Source organism: Podarcis tiliguerta (genome assembly GCF_965153285.1).
Source record: "Podarcis tiliguerta genome assembly, chromosome: 8".
Classification (NCBI taxonomy): Eukaryota; Metazoa; Chordata; class Lepidosauria; order Squamata; family Lacertidae; genus Podarcis; species Podarcis tiliguerta.
In genome coordinates, this window is record NC_139541.1 from 63955926 (window position 1) to 63978664 (window position 22739).

Genomic DNA, 22739 nt, shown 5'->3' on the forward strand with positions numbered 1-22739 from the left:
GTGGCACTTGGCCCAGACTCTGTAGCAAAGGGCAGCTCCTGCCCTTGAGGAAGCCTCTTAATTCAGCCGCTCAAAAGGGACTCTGCTAATATATCTCCAAGCACAATTGGAAGATTCCTAGCAAGTTGCAGATATAAATCTCTTCAAAACGGCAAGAACAGAAATATAAGCATAGCAGAGTTGGAGGGAGCCCTGTACGTGAGGAATTGCCAACCTTTTTAATGCCAGTGGGCACATACGGTATTTTGGAATAGTGCCATGGGTGCAAGTCACAAAATGGCTGCTGTGGGGTGTGACATAACGCAAGATGGATAAAAGAGCAGAAAAAGAGACAGGACCACAAAATGCTGTAGGTATGCCCCTGCTTTCAATCAAGAGAGAAGACACCTGCATTAACTACCACCACATTCCAAGAATGATGCTGTTTATACCTCCCTTCTGTTCAGGAAAGGTGGATTTTTGATCCTGCCATCCCCTCCAAAAATGTGGGTGGGATTAAGGGTGTGTGTGTGTGGGTAATGCAGGAGAGGCCAAGCCACTGCAATTAGGAGCTGATAAAGAAAAGCAAAAAGTCTCCCAGGCATCATGGGTTTTTGAGAAGGTATTTACTGAGACATTTCATGGGCACCTTGAAGGGACGCGGGTGGCGCTGTGGGTTAAACCACAGAGCCTAGAACTTGCCGATCAGAAGGTCGGCAATTCGAATCGCCGCAACGGGGTGAGCTCCCGTTGCTTGGTCCCTGCTCCTGCCAGCAGTTCAAAAGCACGTCCAAGTGCAAGCAGATAAATAGGTACCACTCCAGCAGGAAGGTAAACAGTGTTTCCATGTGCTGCTCTGGTTCGCCAGAAGCAGCTTAGTCATGCTGGCCACATGACCCGGAAGCTGTACCCCGGCTCCCTCGGCCAATAAAGCGAGATGAGCGCCGCAACCCCAGTCAGCCACGACTGGACCTAATGGTCAGGGGTCCCTTTACCCTTTACCTGGGCACCTTAGAAGGTACTGGTGGGCATACTGGCCCTCATGGGCACCACATTGGTGACCCCTGCTGACCATCCAGTCCAACCTTTTGTTGAATGCAGGAAACCCAAAGAGAGAGTAACCCTGACCCATGGCTGACCTCCATTGAGGGAGAGGCCACTGGCAAGTCCAGCATTTTCATCATTGCCTGACATGGCTTGGAGAAAGAGAAAAAAGAAAAAGAGAATGACAGTAAGAAAGATCAGCAGGTCTGCATTAATGTTCTTTTGGCCTCCAGATGATGCTGGACTACAACTCCCATCATTCCTGACTGTTGGCCAGGTTGGCAGGGGGTTGACGGGACTTGGGAGTCCTATATTTAGCCAAGCATCCCTGATCTACATAATAATCTATAGATGAAGCAGAGGCAGCCTGGTTAACCACTTACTGCCCAAAGGCCTCCAAGTGACTTACAACATGTTTGAAAAATATAAACATTAATACAATATATCTTTTAAAAAACAAAAAAAACAAAACACCTACAAATAACATAGCAAGTAGCAGCAAGAAATCCTCCCACCCCACCCCGGGAGTAACTTAAAAAGCAGATTCCTTGGAGTAGCTTTAAATCCAGCCATTTCTCTGCCCTTAAAGTATTTTCTGTTCTTCCTTGTTCAGCAGACAGCCACATGGGGGCAGCCTATGTCCATACATCCCAAATACTTCTTCAAAAAGCCTCAGTAATTTGGGGGGATTTGTTTGTCTTGTTCAGGATTCTGTGGACTTGAAAGTGGCTTTGACTGCCAGCTTCATCTCAGGCTGCATTCAGACAGCACTTTATTCCATTTTCCTGATTTACCTGATAAATTTTCACCTTTTGTGATCTTTCACACAACGTAAAAAAGTCGCTTTGGGGAACCCAGCAGCATCCAGCATGGAAGTTCCCCGCTTGTTTGTGATAATTGCTTAAGGTGGGAGAGAAAATTGTGGAACTAAATTCAGAGCGGTGTTCCGGCCTACAGCTCTTTCCCCGGCATTTCCACAAGTGAATTGAGGGAACGAAAGCGCACATGTGCATGAAAGGTGGGTGGCAACGTGGTGGTATATTGATTCAAAAGCCATAGTCCCATAAGGCAACAGGTGAGAAAGTAAAGGGACCCCTGACCGTTAGGTCCAGTCGCGGATGACTCTGGGGTTGCAGCGCTCATCTCGCTTTACTGGCTGAGGGAGCTGGCATACAGCTTCCGGGTCATGTGGCCAGCATGACTAAGCCGCTTCTGGCGAACCAGAGCAGCGCACGGAAACACCATTTACCTTCCCGCCGGAGCGGTACCTATTTATCTACTTGCACTTTGACGTGCTTTCGAACTGCTAGGTTGGCAGAGCAGGGACCGAGCAACGGGAGCTCACCCCATTGCGGGATTCGAACTGCCAACCTTCTGATCAGCAGTCTAAAAGGATCATTAATTCTTGCGTTTCTAATCAGGAATGCTAACGGAACAATCCCTGTGTCTGAATGCACTGTCAGTGTTGCTCTGTAGGAAAATCAGCAGAGGGGATGAATTGGCTTTCCCGGTCATTGCCTCTAGCTGTTTACTGTCTACTATTTGGGTTCCCTGCCTTCTGCCCCAATGGGAACCAGCCACTACTAGTCCCAGCCAAATAGGAAGCCTGGTTAAACTTTTCCTGACCAGGAAGAGCTAATGGCTACTCTAGCAAGGCAGGCGCCTGGAAATGGCACTTGAAAACAGTCGGCTAACCAGGAAACAGCGGTTCTGGTGGCTTGCCGTATGGGCAAGGGACACACACTGAGGATTTCTGTTCTCGGCCCAGCAGCTCCTGCAAAAGCAATGAGCGAGTCAGCGCTATGGGTAGCAGTCACAAAATGGCTGCCACAGGGGGTGTCCCAAATCACAACATGGCTGCCTGTGGGGATGTGTGGCATAATGGTTGCCACATGTAAGAGCAGAAGAGGTAGGACTGCAAAATGGTGCCAGCATGCTGCCCCACCCCAAATAAATGGGGGGTGGGAAAGGCACCTATATCAATTACTATCACATCAGTTCATGGAAAGAAATTATTTGCACCTATCCTCTGTTTGCAATGGGAGGGTGGTCATCAAATGTCAGTGTCCCACAATGTGTGGGCATGTTTAATGGGGTTGGTTCAGTGTAGGAGAGGCTGAGCCACTGCAACCAGGAACTGAGCAGGAGGAGCCAACAGTCTGTCATGTATTGCAATTTTTGGGGGGGTCCCTGCTCCTGCCAACCTAGCAGTTTGAAAGCACGTCAAAATGCAAGTAGATAAATAGGTACCACTCCGGCGGGAAGGTAAACGGCGTTTCTGTGCGCTGCTCTGGTTCGCCAGAAGCGGCTTAGTCATGCTGGCCACATGACCCGGAAGCTGTACGCCGGCTCCCTCAGCCAATAAAGCGAGATGAGTGCCGCAACCCCAGAGTCGGTCACGAGTGGACCTAATGGTCAGGGGTCCCTTTACCTTTACCATTACAGGAGTTACACTGGTGCCTGAAGGCATCATGTTAGTGAACCCTGAGTTACAAGGTTTGGGACATACTAATGCATTTCTTTATTTGTTGCATTTATCTCCCACCTTTATTTCCATGGAGCTCAAGGTGGCCCACATGGTTCTCTCCCTCCTCATTTAATTCCCACAGCAACCCTGTGAGGTGCGTTAGGCTGAGAGGCTGCGATTGGCCTAAAGTCACCCAAAAAGCTTCATGGCTGAGTGGGGATTTGAACCCTGGTCTTCCAGGTCCTAGTCTGGCATGACCATGGAAATAGAACTCAAAATAGGTCCCTGCTTGGTTCAAACATTTTATTTCTTTTTGCTGTTGTTCACAAAACACACATCACCAAGTGCCTCAAGTTTAGAACAAAACAAAACAAAACCCTCACATACATCTCCACCCACCAGGCCAAAAGTTACAGAAAACCTAGAAGTCTTTAAATACTCAGTCCCAAACAAAAGCCACACAGCAGAACAGTGTCAAAGAGGGATTCCGTTATAAATACAGTGCAATGATTATATACAACTTTTTACAATATTTAAGACAGGACCAGGGACAACGTTGGGCCCAAATAACATGTTAAAGGCCTTGTACACAGGGGGAAGCACTGAAGAATCAAAACAGGCCTCCCTCTTCTCTGAACATATGGTGAATTAAGACTAAAGTTGAGCTGCGATTTCATTGTTGGCGCATGCTCAACCCGTATTACAATCAAGATTCAGAAACTGGTTAAAAAACCCCAACACCATCCAGTGAAACAGGAACATGGAGAAATAAGTATTCTAGAAAACAGCCTCCCCCAACCTGGTGCACTCCACATGTTTTGGACAACTGTGCTGGTAGTTCAAAACACCTGGAAGGTGCCAGGTCTACACCAAACCACGTTTTGAAACAATTGCAGGCAACTGAATGCTGCAGAAATTTGGTATCCCAGAAGGGTTGATGAAGCCCCAAACTCACATCTCATTTTGCTATGTACAAAGTAAAGAACCTCGTCTATGCAAATAAATCAATTAAGACAATTCAGTTCCAAAAGCTTATTTTCAAACAGGTATATAACACATAGCCCTTAAGTGTCCTTCTGTCGCAGAAAAGGAATGAATACCTCCCCCCCACAAAAAACAGCACTGTTTCTTACCTAAGACTTTCATGCCCATTCCCACCCCCCCCACCCCCAGCTTTCCAGACAAGCCTCAAAATAATCTATACCAAATTAATGAGCTATCGGAGTTTAAAGTGAGGTTGGCAACTGGCAACCCAGTGGTTGATCCAGGATGAATTCATGCTCTGTGTCCCGTTAATTTGGGAGGGTACTAAGAACAGAATGGTGTTCCACGCAACTGGTATATTTGGTCACATGATGGTGTGATTTCAAAATGCAAAGTAAGCCCTGATGGCTGGGCCACCTTAGGATGAAGCCCATCTTTCTTTCTTTCTCTTTCTTTCTTTACAGTAGTTGCAGGGAACAAACAACTCACTGAAAAAGATAAATAATGTACATGAAATCTTCTCCTCAAGGCACAATTTTCACCCTTTTATGTTTCCCTAATGAATTAGGGAATGGAGCACTTTCCAGATATTTTAATGTGCTGTATCAGGAAAAGATGTTTTGCAAAGGAGGGCTGCATTCACTCAACACACTTGTTGTCGTGCAAGGACTGTGTCAAGCTGATCCCTGCTAGTGGAAACAGCAGATATCAGCAGCAGGCCACACACTCCAAGGCAGCAACTAGTCAGTCTCACTTTCTTGCAATCCACACCTTCACGCTATTGCTTGATTATTTAGTGCTACAACAAAATCCTAGTCCTTACTGAGGTATTGCACTTCCATCCGCCTACATTTCAACATGGCAAACTGCTGGTGGGGGGACTGCCATGAACTGATGCTCCAACAACAAAACAAGTCTTTGCAAGCAGAAAACTAGCATGCCAGAAGGGCAGGCCCACACCCTTAACACCCCATTTCCACATGCAGGAACATTTAAAAATAAACACAGGAGAACAATATGTATTATGCAAATTCCTCCTGCGGCCTGAAGTGCTATAGACCTGATGCAGGTTTGCTGCCCCAGTAAAAACTAAGCCTAATTCAGCCATGGAAGAAGTGATCATCAGGAGGCAAAGCCATGGCTCAAATCCTATGATTTAAAGACCAGCTTAACTTATTCGTGGAATTTGGTGTTATGCACCATGAGGACAAGTATGTGAGATTGAGGATCTGTTCAAATTGGGATGCAATTTGTGCTCTGAAGATCAGGCAGGCACCAGACATGTTGGCGGATGGCTATGTACTCTCTATTGTAAGTTCAACTGCCCAGTTCTCCCTGAACAGCTCTCTAGAATGAATGGCACTCATGGTGACAGACCTCCATGCAAAGGACTACACCTGCAATCCTGGATTCAGAGTAAATGAGGCTGCAAGGAGAAGTGTTTCCATATCTCCACGGTCAGGCACTGTCACTTACCATAAATACCCAAGCAAAACGTTTGGTTCCAAGACTCTCGATTCATTCCACAAAGAAGTTCTCTCTCTCTCTCTGTGTGTGTGTGTGTGTGTGTTATAGACAAAGAGAGAGAGAGAGAGAGAGAGAGAGAGACAGAGAGAGACATAAGGAACAGTTCAGAGCAGCAGCACCTCCAAAGGCAGCATGTTATTTGGTCAGGAGCATCAGAAGAAATGAAACCATTGTTCCCTGAGACAGTATGCATCCCCTATAGCAGAGATGGGGAACCTGTGGCCATTCCAGATGTTTTGGGACCACCGCTCCCACCAGACCCAGACAGCAAGGTCAGTCATCAAGAATGATGCATCTAAATTGCACCCCAACTTTCTCTCCTAGATCATCTAGAGAAACTGGATGCTTGGGCTTGATGGTTCATCCTGCTGCTATTTCACACTCGCAGCTGACAATGCATGAAGCGAAGGTGGGAAAACTCCCCACATCATGTGATGTTCAGAGGCTTTCACTAAACGTTTCTGGGGAGAAGAGAAAGATGGTCTTTTCAGGGACTGGCCTGTGTCTTGTCTAGCTCTGCAATGACATATTAAAAAAACTAGAACTGGCGGGACATCAGCTTTTAGAGGGCAACGAACACAGCAAGAAGAACCAGCAAGGTTTTGTGCTTGCCAGGCAAATTCTATGCAACTCCAAAGCTTCCCTAGGCTCCTACAGCAGCGGGTCCAGCCAAAAGAGCTTCCCTGTTTTATATTTCTTGGTCATGGATGGGAAAAGCTTAGGAAAAGGCCTTGCTCGCTCACTTACTGAGCCAAATTAAGGAACTGGACAGCCACCTTTGATACCCAAAGATGGCGAGCCCCAATACAAAGAAATAAGGCTCTGTTAGGCAGGAGGATTTGGTGACAATGGTGAGGTTGAAGATTAAAATTGAAGTGAACCAATAAGGCAGAGTTGGGGAATCTGCAGTCCTCTCCAGATGTTGGGAGTCCAACAACATCTGGAGGGCCAAAGGTACCCCAATCCCTGCTTTAAGGGTTCCAATCTTTCCAGCTGAGCTCCTCCAACACCTCAAGGTGAGCTACTACATCTGGCGATTATGAATGACAAGAGATTACATCCTCTGGAGTACCTAAATTTGGGACGGGGGCTACAGTGCAGGGACTCCAACTCCCATCATCCCTCATCAATAACGCGGCTGATCGGGGCTGGTGGGAGTTGGAGTCTGACAACGTCTGGAGGGGTCAGACAACTCTAGCGGAAGAAAGAATGCTTTGCCCAAGGCAGAACCGTCTGAAGCAGGGAGCAGGGTTCCGCCAACCAGAAATGGCTCCATTTCTAAGGCTGAGACTACCCTTGGAAATGAAGAGGACAGATCCTTTTGGATGGCTTAAGTCCAAAAAGTGCAGCTTAACCTCTCCATAGACGTCTTAGCAAGGGATGTGCAAGGCTTGCTTAGAGCTCAGCCTGCAAAAAATAAGCCAACCTCACCTTGTTCTAGCTACCGTAGGATACAAAGGAAACCTTCCCCTGCCCTCCTGATACAGGAGAGATCCTGTGGTCCTCCCAGTATTCAACAACAAGTCCCATCAGCCCCAGCCAGCCTGGAATGATGGGAGCTGCAGTCCAACAGGTTCCCCAGCCGTTCATTTCGGATTTAGAACATCACATGGTGCCTTCGCAGGAGGAAGCATGCAACCTTGCAGCTTCATAGCAGAGTGCACTGGAAAGGAAGTTTCAAGTTTAATCGGCTTCACCAGGATGGGCTTTTAGCTCAAACACATCGTGCCACCGGACTGATACTTGGAGAGGAATCGCAGCAGTAGCAGGAGTGTACCCTGTGCCAAGCAGTTGTTAAAAGCATTACTTCTCCCGACAGATTGGCCCATAATTTCAGGGTGCCAAAGCCAAGGAAAAGGGCTCATTTGCAAATCTCCTGCTGCTGGGATTAGCGCAGTTGCTTTGCCAGCCAGAATCACACCTGGTGCTACCCACACTGCCCTAAATGGACCATTTCTGCCTCAGAGAGAAATTGGAGCAAAACAAGGATGCAAAAAGGGGTTACGCTTTCAAGGGTCCCTAGAAAAGTCACAGACACAGGCTATTATATAGCTGCTGGCACCACGAGTGGAGTGGAGGGATAATCATCCAGCTTGCAACCTCTGCAGAAGGAAAAGGGGTGGGAGGGGGAGTCCCCCCCCCCATGGCAGCTGTTGGCACTTCTCATTGGATTAAGGGGGGGGGGAGTGTCACGCACAACGTCCACGACGGTTTCAGAAAAGCCTGAGATGAATAAGGATCTCTCGGAGAGCTGCTTGTGGAGGTCTGGGCAGCCAGGTTCCACTGGGCCCAAATGCAAGCAGGTGCCCCAAGGCAGAAAAGCCCCGAGGCTCTGGAGTGGAGGGAATTAGCACCATGAGAAGGGCCCGGGGGTCCTGGGGGCTCAGTTCTTTAGCAGGTCGCCCAAGTCATAGGCCTCAAATAAGTCGCTGACGCCCTCGCCCTCCTCCAGCCCCCACAGGTAGTCCTCCTGGTCGAGGGGAGGGGAGAAGGTGACAAAGGGCCCCGCGTCGCCATAGGAAGCGGAAGGGAGCTGGTCCTCGGTCTGTTGCAGGAGGTGGTGAGGCAGCTCGAGGAAGCCGTCTTCCCCCTCCATCAGGCAGCTGGGCAGTTCAGTCTTCACGGTCTCGACTGGGGAAAGACAGAAAGAGAAGGGAGCAGTGGTGGCTGGTACCCACTGGGAGAAGGGCCTTTTCAGTGATGGCTCCGACCTGGTGGAATGCTCTGTCCCACGAGACTAGGGCCCTACAGGATTTAACCTCCTTTCGCAGGGCCTGTAAGACAGAGCTATTCTGCCTGGCCTTTAATTTGAACTCAGCCTGATCTTTTATTTCCCTTCCCTTCTCTTCCCTCCCCCTCCCCTTTTATGAAGATTACCCGCTCTGAGACCCCACAGCTAATTCTCCCCTGGCCTCCTCGCTGGCCCACGTAGGACCAATTCAGCCAGCTAGCCCTGGGGATTATCTAATGCTTATTTCCCTAAATTGATTTCTGAATTTTGAATTTTATTGTTATTGAATTTGTTTTTATACTGCTTTTACAATTAAGTGTTTTAAATTTGTTGTTAGCTGCCCTGAGCCCGGTTTTTGAACCGGGAAGGGCGGGGTATAAATAAAAAATTATTATTATTATTATTATTATTATTATTAGGAGAAGCAGAAGGCAGGGAGCCCCAACAGTTTCAAGGAGTTGGAACAATGCCCCTATGAGGAAGGGTCGCAGCACTGGGGGCTTTTTTAGGCAAGAGGTGACATGAGAGAAGTTTATACAATTACGCATTGCATGGAGAAAATGGAGAGCGAAAAGGCTTTCTCCCTTTCTCAAGACACTGGTGGACATCCAGTGAAGCTGAAGATTTCAGGACAGATAAAAATCTGCAGCACATAAATGATGGCAATGCTTCCCACAGGAGACAAGGATGGCCATCAACTAGGATGGCTTTAAAAGAGGATCAGACTAATACATAGAAGGACAAGTTCACGGCTACTGACTTTGATGGCTACGGTCTGTCTCCACGATCGCAGGCAGTAATTGTCATGGGCCAGTAGTCCCCCTTGCCTGCTGAACAGCAGCCTGAAGGGGGAGAAGGCAGAGTGACTACGCCAGCAGCGGATCAGCCTTCAAGGACTCAGAGAAGGCACTGCTGAGAACCAGCTGGCTTCAGCCTTCTGAAGCAGAGCTTCCAGCAACAGTCAGGTGCTAGAAACAATGCTTGTAGTTCCTGGCCCTACCTTGCTGCTTCCTGCTCTCCATCTGGACCCTTGGCTCTGCGACCATCTGGATTCCCTGATCTCTAGACTGTCTGACTTTGCATGCGGATTCTGCTACCAGGCAAGAGTTCTTTGGAGACTCCTAACCCGTCTGCTTGTCTTGCCTTGTTTAGCATCGCAGCAGATTCGGGAGCTACAGTGCAGGGCATTGTAGGAAATGAAAAAGGTGGCCACAAGACCCAACTGCTGGGTACTGCTGCTGGGTTAAGCAGGAAGGGACCCAAGGAAGGATGCTTTGGCCCAGGATGCTCTGCCCTGAGACAAGCAAGCAAGCCAGTTTGGGGGGGGGGCATTGCTGGAAAGGTGTGTGTGGGGTGTGTGTGTCTGCAGAGACACCTTGCAGAAACCAAAATACAATCCACTGGTGCAAAAGTGCCAAGGCATTGGTTATCCAGACCCCTAAGATTTTACCTTTCACTGTCGGGGGGTTGCTGCTCTCCTGGGGCGCTGGAGCAGGGAAGCTGCCTTCCTTGGCTGGGCTCTCCTCCAGGATTTCCTCAGGACAGAGGTATACCTCGATGGGGCCGTTGTTGCTTTTCAGATGCAGCTGGACGTTCTCCTGGCCAGAAAAGAGGAAAGCGGTGTGAGACTAGAGAACAACCTGCAACCTACCAAGCCAAATACAACTCACTGAGATCTGGGCCAGAGGCTAGGAAGATACGCTATCACCCCCCTCCCCTCCCCCAGGAGGCCACATTACATGCGGAAGGCTTAAATACCCAGGAAGAAGCTGCTAGTCAGAGTGGACAGTATTAGGGTAGTTGGACAAATAGGCAGTTCAAGGCAGTTTCCTATGTTCTACCAGGCTACGTTTTGCTTAGGAAACAGGGCCCTACCAAGCTGTCCATAACATGGTAATAGGGTCCATGCCGCAATGTAGGCGAGCGTTATTATTCTGCATTTACGGAGGGCAGGAGGGGAAACTGAGGCTGAAATAAAAGTGGCATGCCTATGGGTCACCTTGTAAGTTCATGACAGATGTGGGATTTGAACCCAGGACTCCCCGATGCAGAGGAGTCTCTTACCCACTAATGCTATGCTAGCTCTCATCTTGTGAAGCCACTCTTTGAGTTACAGGAAAGGAGATTCCAACTAAACATCAGGAAGAACTTTCTGACAGTAAGAGCTGTTTGACAGTGGAATGGACTTCCTCGGGAGGTGGTGGACTCTTCCCTCATTGGAGGTTTCCGAGCAGAGACTGGCTGGCCAGATGCTTTAGTTGAAATTCCTGCATTACAGGGGGTTGGGCTAGATGACCCTCAGGGTCCCTTCCAACTCAACAATTCTAGTATTCTAATGCTACCAAGAGGCAGGCAAAAAAACAGGAGACAGTGGTGGCCATCAACTTGGATGGCTTGAAAATCGGGCTTAACGAGTATTGTTGGCAGGGACATCCTGAAGGCCTTTAGAGAGGTATTTTTATATGCCACGGCTGCAGCCCAGACTTTGGTAGCAAAGGGGTGGGAGGAAGAAGAAGCCCCAACAATAATGGACTGGCATAATAAACTACAAGAATTTCCTGAAATGGCGCAGTTGGCAAATAGGCTGAGAGGAAATTCAAAACAAAAATTTACGGGAAAATGGGATAGATATATGTTCAAAAATATAGTAAAGGTTTGCTATGTATGCTAGCATTCGATTGACGTTGGAGAGAAATTGAGTTGAGAAACAAGATTAAGGGTACATACTGATATAGGAATATATTAGATAAAATGTAAAGAAATATACAACAAGAGTACATTCATTTGTAAAAAAAAGAATATACGAGATTGACAGGAAGTCCATAGTGTTGGTACAAATATTATTTTGAAATGGCTTTATGTCTTTTTTCTATCTTTCGGTACATAAATTTGGCATACAGTGGTACCTTGGGTTAAGTACTTAATTCGTTCCGGAGGTCCGTTCTTAACCTGAAACTGTTCTTAACCTGAAGCACCACTTTAGCTAATGGGGCCTCCTGCTGCTGCGCCTCCAGAGCACAATTTCTGTTCTCATTCTGAAGCAAAGTTCTTAACCCGAAGCACTGTTTCTGGGTTAGCGGAGTCTGTAACCTGAAGCACATGTAACCTGAAGCGTATGTAACCCGAGGTACCACTGTATAAACTTTGTATACGTGTTGGAAATTATATTATAATATGCCCTGTAATGTAATATGATAATGTATACATACATGACATAAGAACATTAATAAAAGAAAGAAAGAAAATGGGGCTTAACAAATTCATAAAGGATAAGGCAATTGATGGCTACTGGCCCTGAGGGATATCTCTAGCCCCACAGCTGGAGGCAGGATGCTTCTGAATATCAGTTGCTGGAAACTGCTCAGGTCTGCCGGAGGGCTTTTCCATTGGCAATTGGTGGAACCACTGAAAATAAGATGCTGGACTAGATGGGACATTGGCCAGATCCAGTAGGCTCTTCTTACATTATTTATACTCTTGCCCCGCAACCCAATCTTGCAATCTCACCTCGCAAACGTCTGGCACCTCCAGCCGGGTTTCTGGTGGGGCTCTGACCACAATCACCGTCTGCTCATTGAAGTTGCTGATGGCCCGGATATCCTGATACGTGACATATGCTAGCGTAGGGCAGGGCAGAAGTTAAAGAAAACACCAGGCACCCGTACCCAGAATCAGCTCAGGCAGAGGTAAGCCAACATGGTGTTCTCTAGATGTAGCATGACTCCAACTCCCATCATGCCTGGCAAATGCGTTGGGGACTATGAGTGTGCCCTGGAAGAAAGAGGGCTGGTGAGTGACACAGTGATCTGTGGGCACCTGTACCAGCCAGGAGGCAAGAATCAAGAGGCAGGGGAAACTTCAGTGCTGCACAAGATGGGTCGGAAGACGAGGAAGAGGCAGATCAGGCAAGTGAAGGGCCAGGTGCTTCCCCACTCTCTCCTGCACCACTGTCCCCTAGAACCAGGAGGGAGCTGAAAAGGGTTGAGCAGAGGAAGTTGCCACACAGGCACAGTCTCTGGCTGCATGCATGCAGCCCATCAAGGAAAGATATATAAACTGGTGGAGGGGAGTGGACCCATGTTGATGCTACTGCTCTATAGAATGAGGGCCCAGGAATAACTGGATTGGGGTGCATAGGTATCCAGAGCTGCAGAAGTGACTGTAAGTGTTATCTTTGACAAGAAAGGCTTAACCATCTGCCATGAGTATTCTTTCAGCTGGGAAGCACCCTTGACGCCATGCTATCTGGGGCTGATGGAAGCTGGAATCCAACAATTCTCATGAGAGCCACATTGAGCTACATTGTTCACTGGGGATAGAAGCCAGCTCTCCAGACTCCCACCCAACTTCTCCAGAACCTCCTGGCCCTCTAAAGGATATCTCTGATTTGTTTCTTCATCTGTCAGGTGCTTCAACTGAAGGGTGCACTCATGGATGAGCTTGTCCAGCATCCTCTCGGTCTTGGACAGCTCCGTCAGCTCCTGCCGCAACGCCTGCTGCTTCGTTGCCACAGAGGAGTCCTCAAAAATCCCTGTGCCCCTGGGTAGCAAATCAAGAGAGACACGGAATGAGCGCAGAACTGCATTTTGCTGCATTCAAACGAGAACCAACTTTATCATTATGTTAATTTCTTCAACAGGATTTAATGTATACCACTTCATCATCAAAAGCTCTAAGCAGTTTACATAGAATGTACGTTAGAACCAGTACAGTCGTACCTTGGTTTTCAAACAGCTTAGTTCTCAAACATTTTGGCTCCCAAACGCTGCAAACCCGGAAATGACAGTTCCGGTTTGCGAACTATTTTTGGAAGCCGAATGTCCTATTGGGCCTCCGCAGCTTCCGATTGGCAGCACTTTGATTTTCAAACGTTTTAGAAGTTGAACGGATTTCCGGAATGGATTCTGTTCAACTTCCAAGTACGATTGTAATTAAAAAGAAGTTAAAACTTGGATCTTCTGCAACTTTCACTAAAGAGACAAATGGTATGGACAGTGCCGTTGGTAGAGAAATTGACCAAACACACTCTTGGCAAGTGTCCATTCTGCTTTACGCCGATGACCTAGTTGTGTGCTCTCTTTGAACAAAACTGGACTTAGAAGGATGTTGGTTAAATTTGGTCAACTGTGTTAAAATAAAAAAAAGAACACCTAAAAGTAGATTATGTCCAAACCAAGATTGCCATATTGGGTGAGACTTAGATGACTATTGAAATATGGCACCCGCTGATAACTTTCTCAAACGACAGTAACAGCACATACCCACAAAAACAATTATGGCGCAATGTATTCCCCTAATAATGTTTCTAGCCCTTTGGGGGAGAAAGGGGAGGGTTATTATTCTTGTCCCTGTCGTATCCTGCCAACCTCACTGGGCAAGGCTGCAATTCCCTTAGCTGTCCTTTTTCACCAGGGGTCCAGCGGCTAAGGCACTGGGTGGCGTGGGTCTGCTCCCAGCTCCCCAACGCACTTACATCCATTGAATGTTGTTTTTGGATTTCTTCCGAATGAGCTGAATCCCCTCCAGGACATTGGTGATATCGTAGATGCGCCGCTTCTGGACATCCAGCACCTCGGCGGCCCGGTTCAGGTCCAACACACCATCCTCCGACTCGCTGAGCAAGTGGATGAACTTCTTAGTTAGCAGGCCGAGCGACGTGTCATAGCGGGTCTTCTCCCCAGGTGACTTAGGGGCTAAAAACGCAAAAGAGAAGAGGTGCCATAGCCTGCACACAGAATTCTTGTACAGTGGTACCTCAGGTTACATACGCTTCAGGTTACAGACTCCGCTAACCCAGAAATATTACCTCGGGTTAAGAACTTTGCTTCAGGATGAGAACAGAAATCGTGCTCCGGCGGCGCGGCGGCAGCAGGAGGCCCCATTAGCTGAAGTGCTGCTTCAGGTTAAGAATGGACCTCCAGAACAAATTAAGTACTTAACCCGAGGTACCACTGTAACTGAATTCTTGTAAATTTTGATGGGGCCCTGGTAGCTTCCCACTGAAACGTGGCAGGAGAGAACATAAACCCTTTCCTTTTAAAATGGGACAAGCTCTGCTGCTGCTGCTTCAAGCTACAATAAGCCTCTTGCTCGACCCTTCTGAGTCCCAGAAAATGCCCCTATGGGAAGGACAGTTGTATGTGGAGGGGGAAAGGCGGCTGTCCCTCATTCACTGCCTAATAACCCTACTCTGCAAAAAGCAACTTCCTAAGATCTGCCAAGATCTAAGCCGCTTGCGTGCTACAAGAAAGTAACGCAAGCCTTCCCTGACTCAACGCTGGCAGATGGCATCTCCTTCTAGCTGGCTGCAGGATTGTGGCCACCTTTCCCCTCGCTGTTGTTGGAAAGTGCTTGCTTTCCCCGTTTGCTTGCTCCTTTGCCATCGCTGCCTCCTCTTCCTTTTGCTACGGATGGGAAGGGAAGTGCCTTTCAACCGAGACACACCAAGGCAGGAGCCCTGCAATTTCCCTGCCAGGTGCAAAATCACAGCAGGGGCGGGGCTAGGTGGGAAATGGTAGCTTGCAGGGAGGAGCCAAACATCTACTTGCTGCCATACACTGGAGTGACCTGCAGCTGCAGGCATAAATCTGCATCTGAGTTACTACAGACCAGAGATTCTAACAGCCTAATTTAGACAAGGGGTGGGGGAAACCAGCTTTCTGTTATCCCTGTTATTAAACACCCACAAACCACCCGCCAATCCACCTGTAGGTTTTGATCTCTCTTCTTCCACACCCTGCGGTGACATATACTAGCGTTCTTCATCTCAGGGTCGTGCGTTCGAGCCTCACATTGGGCAAAAGAGTCCTGCACTGTAGAGGGTTGGACTAGATGACCCTCAGGGTCCCTTCCAACTCTACAATTCTATGATGTGCAATACAGTACAGCCACATGTGTGTTAAAAAGTGACTTTGTACACTGAGTTACCTTTTTCTATTTCATCAGTACATACACATACTTTCCGGGACGCTGCCCACATGGCTTCCAAGCTAATCAGTCATAAGGGCTAGAAACTTGATTTGTAGATTTTAAAAAAATGGCAACTACAAATAAAAGAATGCAACCTTTTCTCCACCCAGGACCTCTGCTTCCACTTACTTTTGGGACTGGGGATATGCGGGAGCGTCCTTCCTTTGCCCTTTGGGGTTCGGAACTCTGGGATGCACTGCTGGCCTGTTCCTTCCAGATCCAGCTTCCTTTTGGCCTAGAAAGAAGGGAGAGAAAGGTTGCCATGGTTAAGTTACCAACAGGAGCTCAAAGAAAAAGACCCCTGGACAGTTAACTGACTATGGGGTGCGGCGCTCATCTCACTTCAGGCCGAGGGAGCCAGCGTTTGTCCACAGACAGCTTTCTGGGTCATGCGACCAGCATGACTGAGCTGCTTCTGGTGCAATAGGACACCATGACAGAAACCAGAGCACGCAGAAATGCCGTTTACCTTCCCACCACAGTGGTACCTATTTATCTACTTGCACTGGCATGCTTTTGAACTGCTAGGTTGGCAGGAGCTGGGACAGAGCAACGGGAGCTCACCACCATCGTGCGGATTTGAACCGCCGACCTTCCGATCGGCAAGCCCAAGAGGCTTAGTGGCTTGGACCACAGTGCCACCAGCGTCCCTTGGACTCAAAGAACAAAACAGGGCACAAGCAAACAGGTGGCCACTAACATACGTAGGTGGCAAAACAATCAGCTTGGCGTTGCTGAGTTAAAGAACATCTGTAGTGGGAAACCATACCATTGTCTCTATTTGGACCCAAATGAGTAGAGTTGAACTTCTTGATGCTTTGAGCCTTGGGGCATTGAGCCTCACTACAGCTCAATGGCAGAGAAATTACAATGCCTGCAAAAAGTTCCAGGTTCAATCCCTGGCATCTCCAGGTAGGGCTGGGAGTTTCCTCTGCCTGGAGAGCCACTGCCCGCCAGTGTGAACTATACTAACCGAGACAATACTGGCCAAGTGGTCTGACCTGGTGTATGGCAGATTCCTAATTTAAGAGCAGCCCACGGGAGCTTCTCTCTGGTTTTCCTCTGTTCAAGTATGACCACCTTTCAGACTGTTAGCTGCTGTGAAAATAGTTCATAGAAAAGTGGGGCAGAAATACAGCGAGATAATAGAATAACTCAACAAAAGACACCTGCGTCATAAGAACATGAGCCAGGCCTGCTTATGCAGGTCAGCTTCCTGTCCTCACAGCGGCCAACTGGATGCCAGTGGGAAGCCTGCAAGCTGGGCATGAGCGCAACATCAACCTCTACCTGCCATTTCCAGCAATGTAATGCCTCTGAGAGTGGAGGAAGAACATAGCCCTAATGGCCAGTAGCCACCGAAAGCCTTTTCCTCCATGTATTTGTCTAATATTGTTTTAAAGCTATCCAAGTTGATGGCCATCGCTGCCTCCTGTGGAAGTGAGTTCCACAGTTAACTGCGCTGCAAGAAAAAGTCCTTTAAAAAAAACAAAAAACTGCCCTGGCTCTTCTAACTTCCAGCCTCATTGGATGTCTACAAGTTCCAATGACATAGGGCATGGGGGGGGGGGATTCTATCCACTTTCTTCAAATTTCTATCGTGGTTTAAAGCTGGCATGCAAATCCTCACACGTTTTGAAGCTGTTAACCATAGTTTCCTAATTTGGATGTAACACCAAACTATGGTTAAGAGCAACTGCTTGGCTCGTTTGCTCGCTTGTGTAGAACAAGGCAGCTGCTTGCAGGTACACGTTGATTGTGCATATTCTAGTTTATTAACCCATGATTCATGGTTTAAACCAAAACAGGGCTTCCTTTGCTGATCTCAGTGCATGGACGGGCCTAGTTAATTTTGTTAATCAGGCCGAGGACAGAAAAGGGGAAGAAGAAATTCGCTCCTGCTGCCCTTCTCACTCGTGTTAGATAATAGCCAGGTGCCAGGAGTTTTTTGCGACTGGTACGGGACCATGTGGAGATTTCTGGTTGCCAGGTTCGCAACCACAGTTTTAAAACCTCTGCTTTAATACCATTTCCACTGGGTGTGTTTCTCCTCCTTGCATAGTGGGACAAGCGAATTATTGAAAGAGCAAGTGGCAAGCAATGTACACGAGATCATAGACCTGTAGCACGGGAAGGGACCAAGAGGGTCTTGCTGTCACAACCGTAACCTAGGTTTAAGGTGCCATCTGGCACCTAGGTTATATACCTGAGTTTCAAACGCTGGCTCCACTGCTTGTCGACAACCCGTTGGAAAAGTTGTCTTGAGACGCACATGCCACGGGCTGTACGTTCTTATAATCAAAGAACACAAGTGGTTCAAGAATACAGTGTTTCTCTTGAGGAGAGATGTTTGCTACCAACCTGGCTAGCAGCCAAAGCAAAGGGAAAAGGCCTGATCTTATCAGGGCAGCCTTTAGGACTGACTGCTTGATGGATTGCTACATGTTTCTATATGACTTTCAGCCCAACCCTGCAGAGAAACATGTCTGCTGAAGCAGCAGGTTGTTGTTTTTTTTTGGGGGGGGGGGTGGAGAGTGGGAGGTAAGAGCAGCTTTGCTGCAGATTTCTGCCAGTGAACACAGGTAACAAGGTGGTGGTCAAGCAGTTCAAGGCTGAGAGACACCTATGGAAATACGGCAAAAGACACCAAGTCAGCCCCAGCTGAAGTTGCTAGCAGCAGATCTTAAATGCTGAAGCAGGTTGCTAGTAGCGAGTTTTAAGTTCAAAGAGAACACAACGCACCTTGTTGAGCAAAACGAAGGGAGATTTTTCCTTTAGCGTTCCTACAAAGAAAGATGAGCACTAACTCCCAGCTTGCAGCAACTAGCTGATTCTACTGGTCTGAGGCAACCTAATTATTATACCACATTGGAGAGGGACCAATTTCAGTAGAAAGCAAGCAGACGCCAGTCTGCTGCTGTTAGTATTGGGGTGAGGGTGGGGTTTGGTTTTCCGGTGGGGGAATCCCAATGGGGGAAATGCCAAAAAAGAGGGGGGGAAGGAGGGGGAGGACAGACAGAGGAGAGAGGAAATGCAACAAGGCTGAATGTGTGCAATGCGTCTGTGATGCTCAGAAGGTTCAGAGAGCACACAAATATGACTTTTTGCTATTTTGGCAAGTTACCATGGGCAGAAGGGCAGTTCCAACAGCTAGCATGTTGCAAAACACGCCTGGCACCAGGCTAATTTCTAACACTGGTTAAAAGACCTTTGTGATGCTAACACGGCAGGTCCAGGTCTACCAACAAAGACCGTGTGGGACAGCCAGTGTGGTATAGTGGTTATAGGGTCGGCCTTCAAATCCCCACTCAGCCATGAAGCTCACTGGGTGAGCTTGAGCCGCTCACTGCCTCTCGGCCTAATCTACCTCACAGGGCTGCTGTGGGGGGCTTAAAGGAGATGGGGAGAACCATGTTTGCTACCTAGAGCTCTGCAGAGATGGGAATGTAACTGAAGCAAGCAAACAAAGCATTTTCTCTAGTACCAGAGAGAGAATGAATCAAGGCATAGAATTTACAGCCGTTATAAAGTTAGGTTCTGAAATCCCACAGCTGCTCAGCTAAGGGCTGGCCGCTGAAAAGATGCAGAAAGGGTCCGCAGGCATGAGCGCCAACTTACAGGAGGACACCTATCCTTAACCCCATTCAAAATGCAAGCAGGAGCTATAGGCAAAGACGGCCGACAGGAAAAATAAGGGCAGGCAGCAGCGGCCCAAGTCAGCCAACTCCCCTATCGCTTCCTGCCCACTTCCTGCCTAGCGGCCAGACTGCTCCCATGCTGCCTGCCCTTCTCCTCAAGTGCTTCCTCCCTGCTACTGGATCACTCGGCCCAATGGGAGCCACAGGAGCAGAGAACAGGGCAAGCCAGTCCCTGGGAGGAAGATGGAGCAAAGCGGCTACTGAGCGTCTTGTTCTCTATGACTTATAGACCCTTCTAAAGCCATTCAAGGGAGCAGCCATGCCCACATCTTTGAGGCAGCGAGTTCCATAGTTAAACTATGCACTGTGTGAAAAAGATAGCCCCTTTTCTCTGTCCTGAATCTTCCAGCGTTCAGGTTTACTGTTGTAAACCACTGTGATATATATATATAATTTATGACACAGTGGTATATAATTTATATATATACGCAAATAAATGGATATAACCAACCCTGTGATACAGGTTAGGCTGAGAGATGGTGACTGGTCCAAGATCACCCAGTGAGTTTCGTGGCCAAGTTGAGATTTGAACCCTGGTCTCCCAGGTCAAAGCGCAATACTTTAACCACTACATAACACCAGATTTGCTTTTCTCAATCCAGTACAACTAGTGCCACTGGCTAAAGTTCCCTCTTCTGTAGAAGCCTTTAAAAGAATTCTGACTTGGCTCTGCAATGTGTTCGGCTTATTGTGTTCTGGGAACCCACGTTTGCCACTGTTTTGTCTTACAGCAGGGGTCAGCAAACTTTTTCAGCAGGGGGACGGTCCAGTGTCCCTCAGACCTTGTGGGGGGCCAGACTATATTTGGGGCAGGGGGGAGAACGAATTCCTATGCCCCACAAATAACCCAGAGATGCATTTTAAATAAAAGCACATGTTCTACTCATGTAAAAACACACTGATTCCAAGACCATCCGTGGACCGGAATTAGAAGGCGATTGGGCCAGATCCGGCCCCTGGGCCTTAGTTTGCCTACCCATGTCTTACAGTTTCAGAGAGAAATTAGCTATAGGGCAGCATTTGATTCCTGCAAAATTCGTTTCCTTTTCTTTTAAAAAAGGGTCAAGACTCTAGCATGGTTGTAGTGAAGCATGTACACACACAATAGTGTCCGGTGTCTACAGGTCAGGCTTGTGTGTTCTGCATGGATACACAGTGCAGTTTTCAGTTAACATTGTCTTCGATGTACATACAGAGAGAGGGCTAGACAAAAAAACACACAAAACTAAATATAATAATTCCTCCTGCTGCCAGGATGGATATTTGGCTCTTTATGTTTTGAAAAGAAATCCTAATATTTAAAATAAAGCATGCACAGAGGTTTCCGCACAAGCGGGCTTGAAGATTTCTTTATATCACTTTGGTTTGAACACAGCGAACCGAGATACGGATATCCTCCTCTTTTTCATTCAGCAAGTCTCTGTGGGCACCCATATGGTTAAACCCAGCTGTACGGGAAACACCTGCCAAAGCAAACAGCATCACCCCAAGCAGCAGAACCCACTGTACCACCTTCTCCTGCCTGCCTTTTAAAAAAAACCAGGCCGGGCAGATCAGAGCCAAGGAGGGTTCTCTGGGGTCTCAATGCTTTCTGCTCCCTCTGCTCCCCATGCGGTACATCTGTCAGCCACAAACTTGCAGGCCGCAGAGCAACAGGTGGCTTTGACAGGGCAGACAATCCGGGGAGGGGTCCAGTAGCCCGCCAAGTCAAGATGCCAACCCTCCTCCCACAGTGCAAGGCGAGACAAATGGGCTCTGTGCTTCTCTTGTTCTGTCTCACACCCAGAGAGAGATAGAAAGATGCTTTTGCAAAGTTATTCTGCTCCCCTCCCCGCCTCCTGCCACCCGCTACTCTCTGATAGCCAGGCGAGAGAAATGCATATTATCTGCGAACAAGCGAGGCCCTGCTGCAAACGGCTACGTTTTTCAAAAACCATTCAATTAATAAAAGTATTGATATACCCTCCCTCTCACAAAACATCAAGGCTTCGTACAGCAACGTAAAAAACCTTTAAAAGCAAATGAAGACCATCAAAAAGACCAGTTACCCAAAAACAAAATTTGACAACTGTGTTGGCTGGTCAGCTTTTCTTTTTCTTTTTTTAAGACACCTGAAAGTGCTTGAATCTTAGCAGGAACGTCAAGGGCTGCTCTAGTGGGCTCCCAGCTTCTGTTTCCAACTCTGAAGTTGGATGACCCCCACGGCAGCCTCCTCTGGACTCTAGGTTGCTCCTGCCGGTATGATTTTTATAGAAGTTGAAAAAGAGGGAAGGTGGCCAGACCCTGGCTAAACATTATACACCCCAGAGAGAACTAGCCAGGTGTAAGTCAAGCTGTTGTGACTTCTAAAGGGTCCCCCACCCAGTCATAGGCAAAGAAATCCAAAGGGGACCACAGAACTATCACTTGTCTTCCTTGATCTATCAATGCTTGTCTTTTTTTCAGTAGGATCAGAGCCTGCTCCCTTATCGAGTGAATGGGGCACTGTCCTCAGTCAACCCCTACCTGCCTTCTTACAGCAGGTCAAGAGGTGGTTCTGTCTGTCTGCTTAGCTTCCGTCTTGCCCCTGAAGAACTCAGCAGGGAGGAGGATGGGGACAAAACACTTGTTTGGCTCTGCCTGTTATTGACTCTGGCTCCACCTACTGTTTGGGCTCCCTGCCTTCTGCCCCCCCCCCCCCAATGGGCACCAGCCACTGCTTCTTAAGCAGCTAAAGAGTTAGCTGCCCAAAGGACAGATAACATAAGCAAGTGATGTGACCTCTTTCGGCTTTTTCTGCTCGCCTCCTTCAGAATCGTCTGCAACATTCAGTTACTGCTTGTTTACACATGGCAACCCTTCATGCGATGAATATAACAGGCATCTAAGATCGTAGTAAACATTGCAAAACACTCACCAGCGGACTGGCAGCTGCAACGGCAGCAACGGCTCCCAGGTGAGCAGTTGAGAGGCAAAGAGCATTTGCCGTGAAGCCATTTGCCAGCTACCATAGCACTGCCCTACATTCAATTTGCTTGCAGAGGAGCTGCACGCCACACCAGCTGTGGTCAAAGTTCTGCACATCCCAGCTGCAAAACGGTAACAGCCAAGAGCAGAAGGCTCAGATGCAACAACAAGAAAGGCGGTGGGGCACGCGCAGAGCAGCACTATTGCCGCTGCTCGCACTTTCGTTTCCTGTCGTAAGGTCATGAGAAATGGAAGAGATCATCAGCTTAGCATGGCCCTTGACCTGGCCCCAAACACAACACCCATCAAAGGCTGATCCAGAAAGACAAAAGCCCTGCAGCGGACACTGTATTGCTTGGCACTCAAAGCTACACTGGGAGACCATCATCTAGCC

At 48.1% G+C, this 22739-nt stretch overlaps 1 protein-coding gene across 1 annotated transcript in view; it reads right to left on the bottom strand.

Moving 5' to 3' along the window:
• Positions 1–3779: 3779 nt before the first annotated feature.
• The window catches only part of E2F2 (E2F transcription factor 2), a 35691-nt gene continuing 16731 nt past the window's right edge, over positions 3780–22739 (bottom strand). The window contains exons 2-7 of the mRNA XM_083455650.1: positions 15831–15936; positions 14206–14425; positions 13113–13271; positions 12240–12354; positions 10183–10330; positions 3780–8632 (exon numbers count right to left, since the gene is read on the bottom strand). Coding sequence (XP_083311776.1) covers positions 8385–8632; positions 10183–10330; positions 12240–12354; positions 13113–13271; positions 14206–14425; positions 15831–15936 — 996 coding nt within the window. The 3' untranslated portion in view covers positions 3780–8384. The remainder of the gene's footprint in view (positions 8633–10182; positions 10331–12239; positions 12355–13112; positions 13272–14205; positions 14426–15830; positions 15937–22739) is intronic.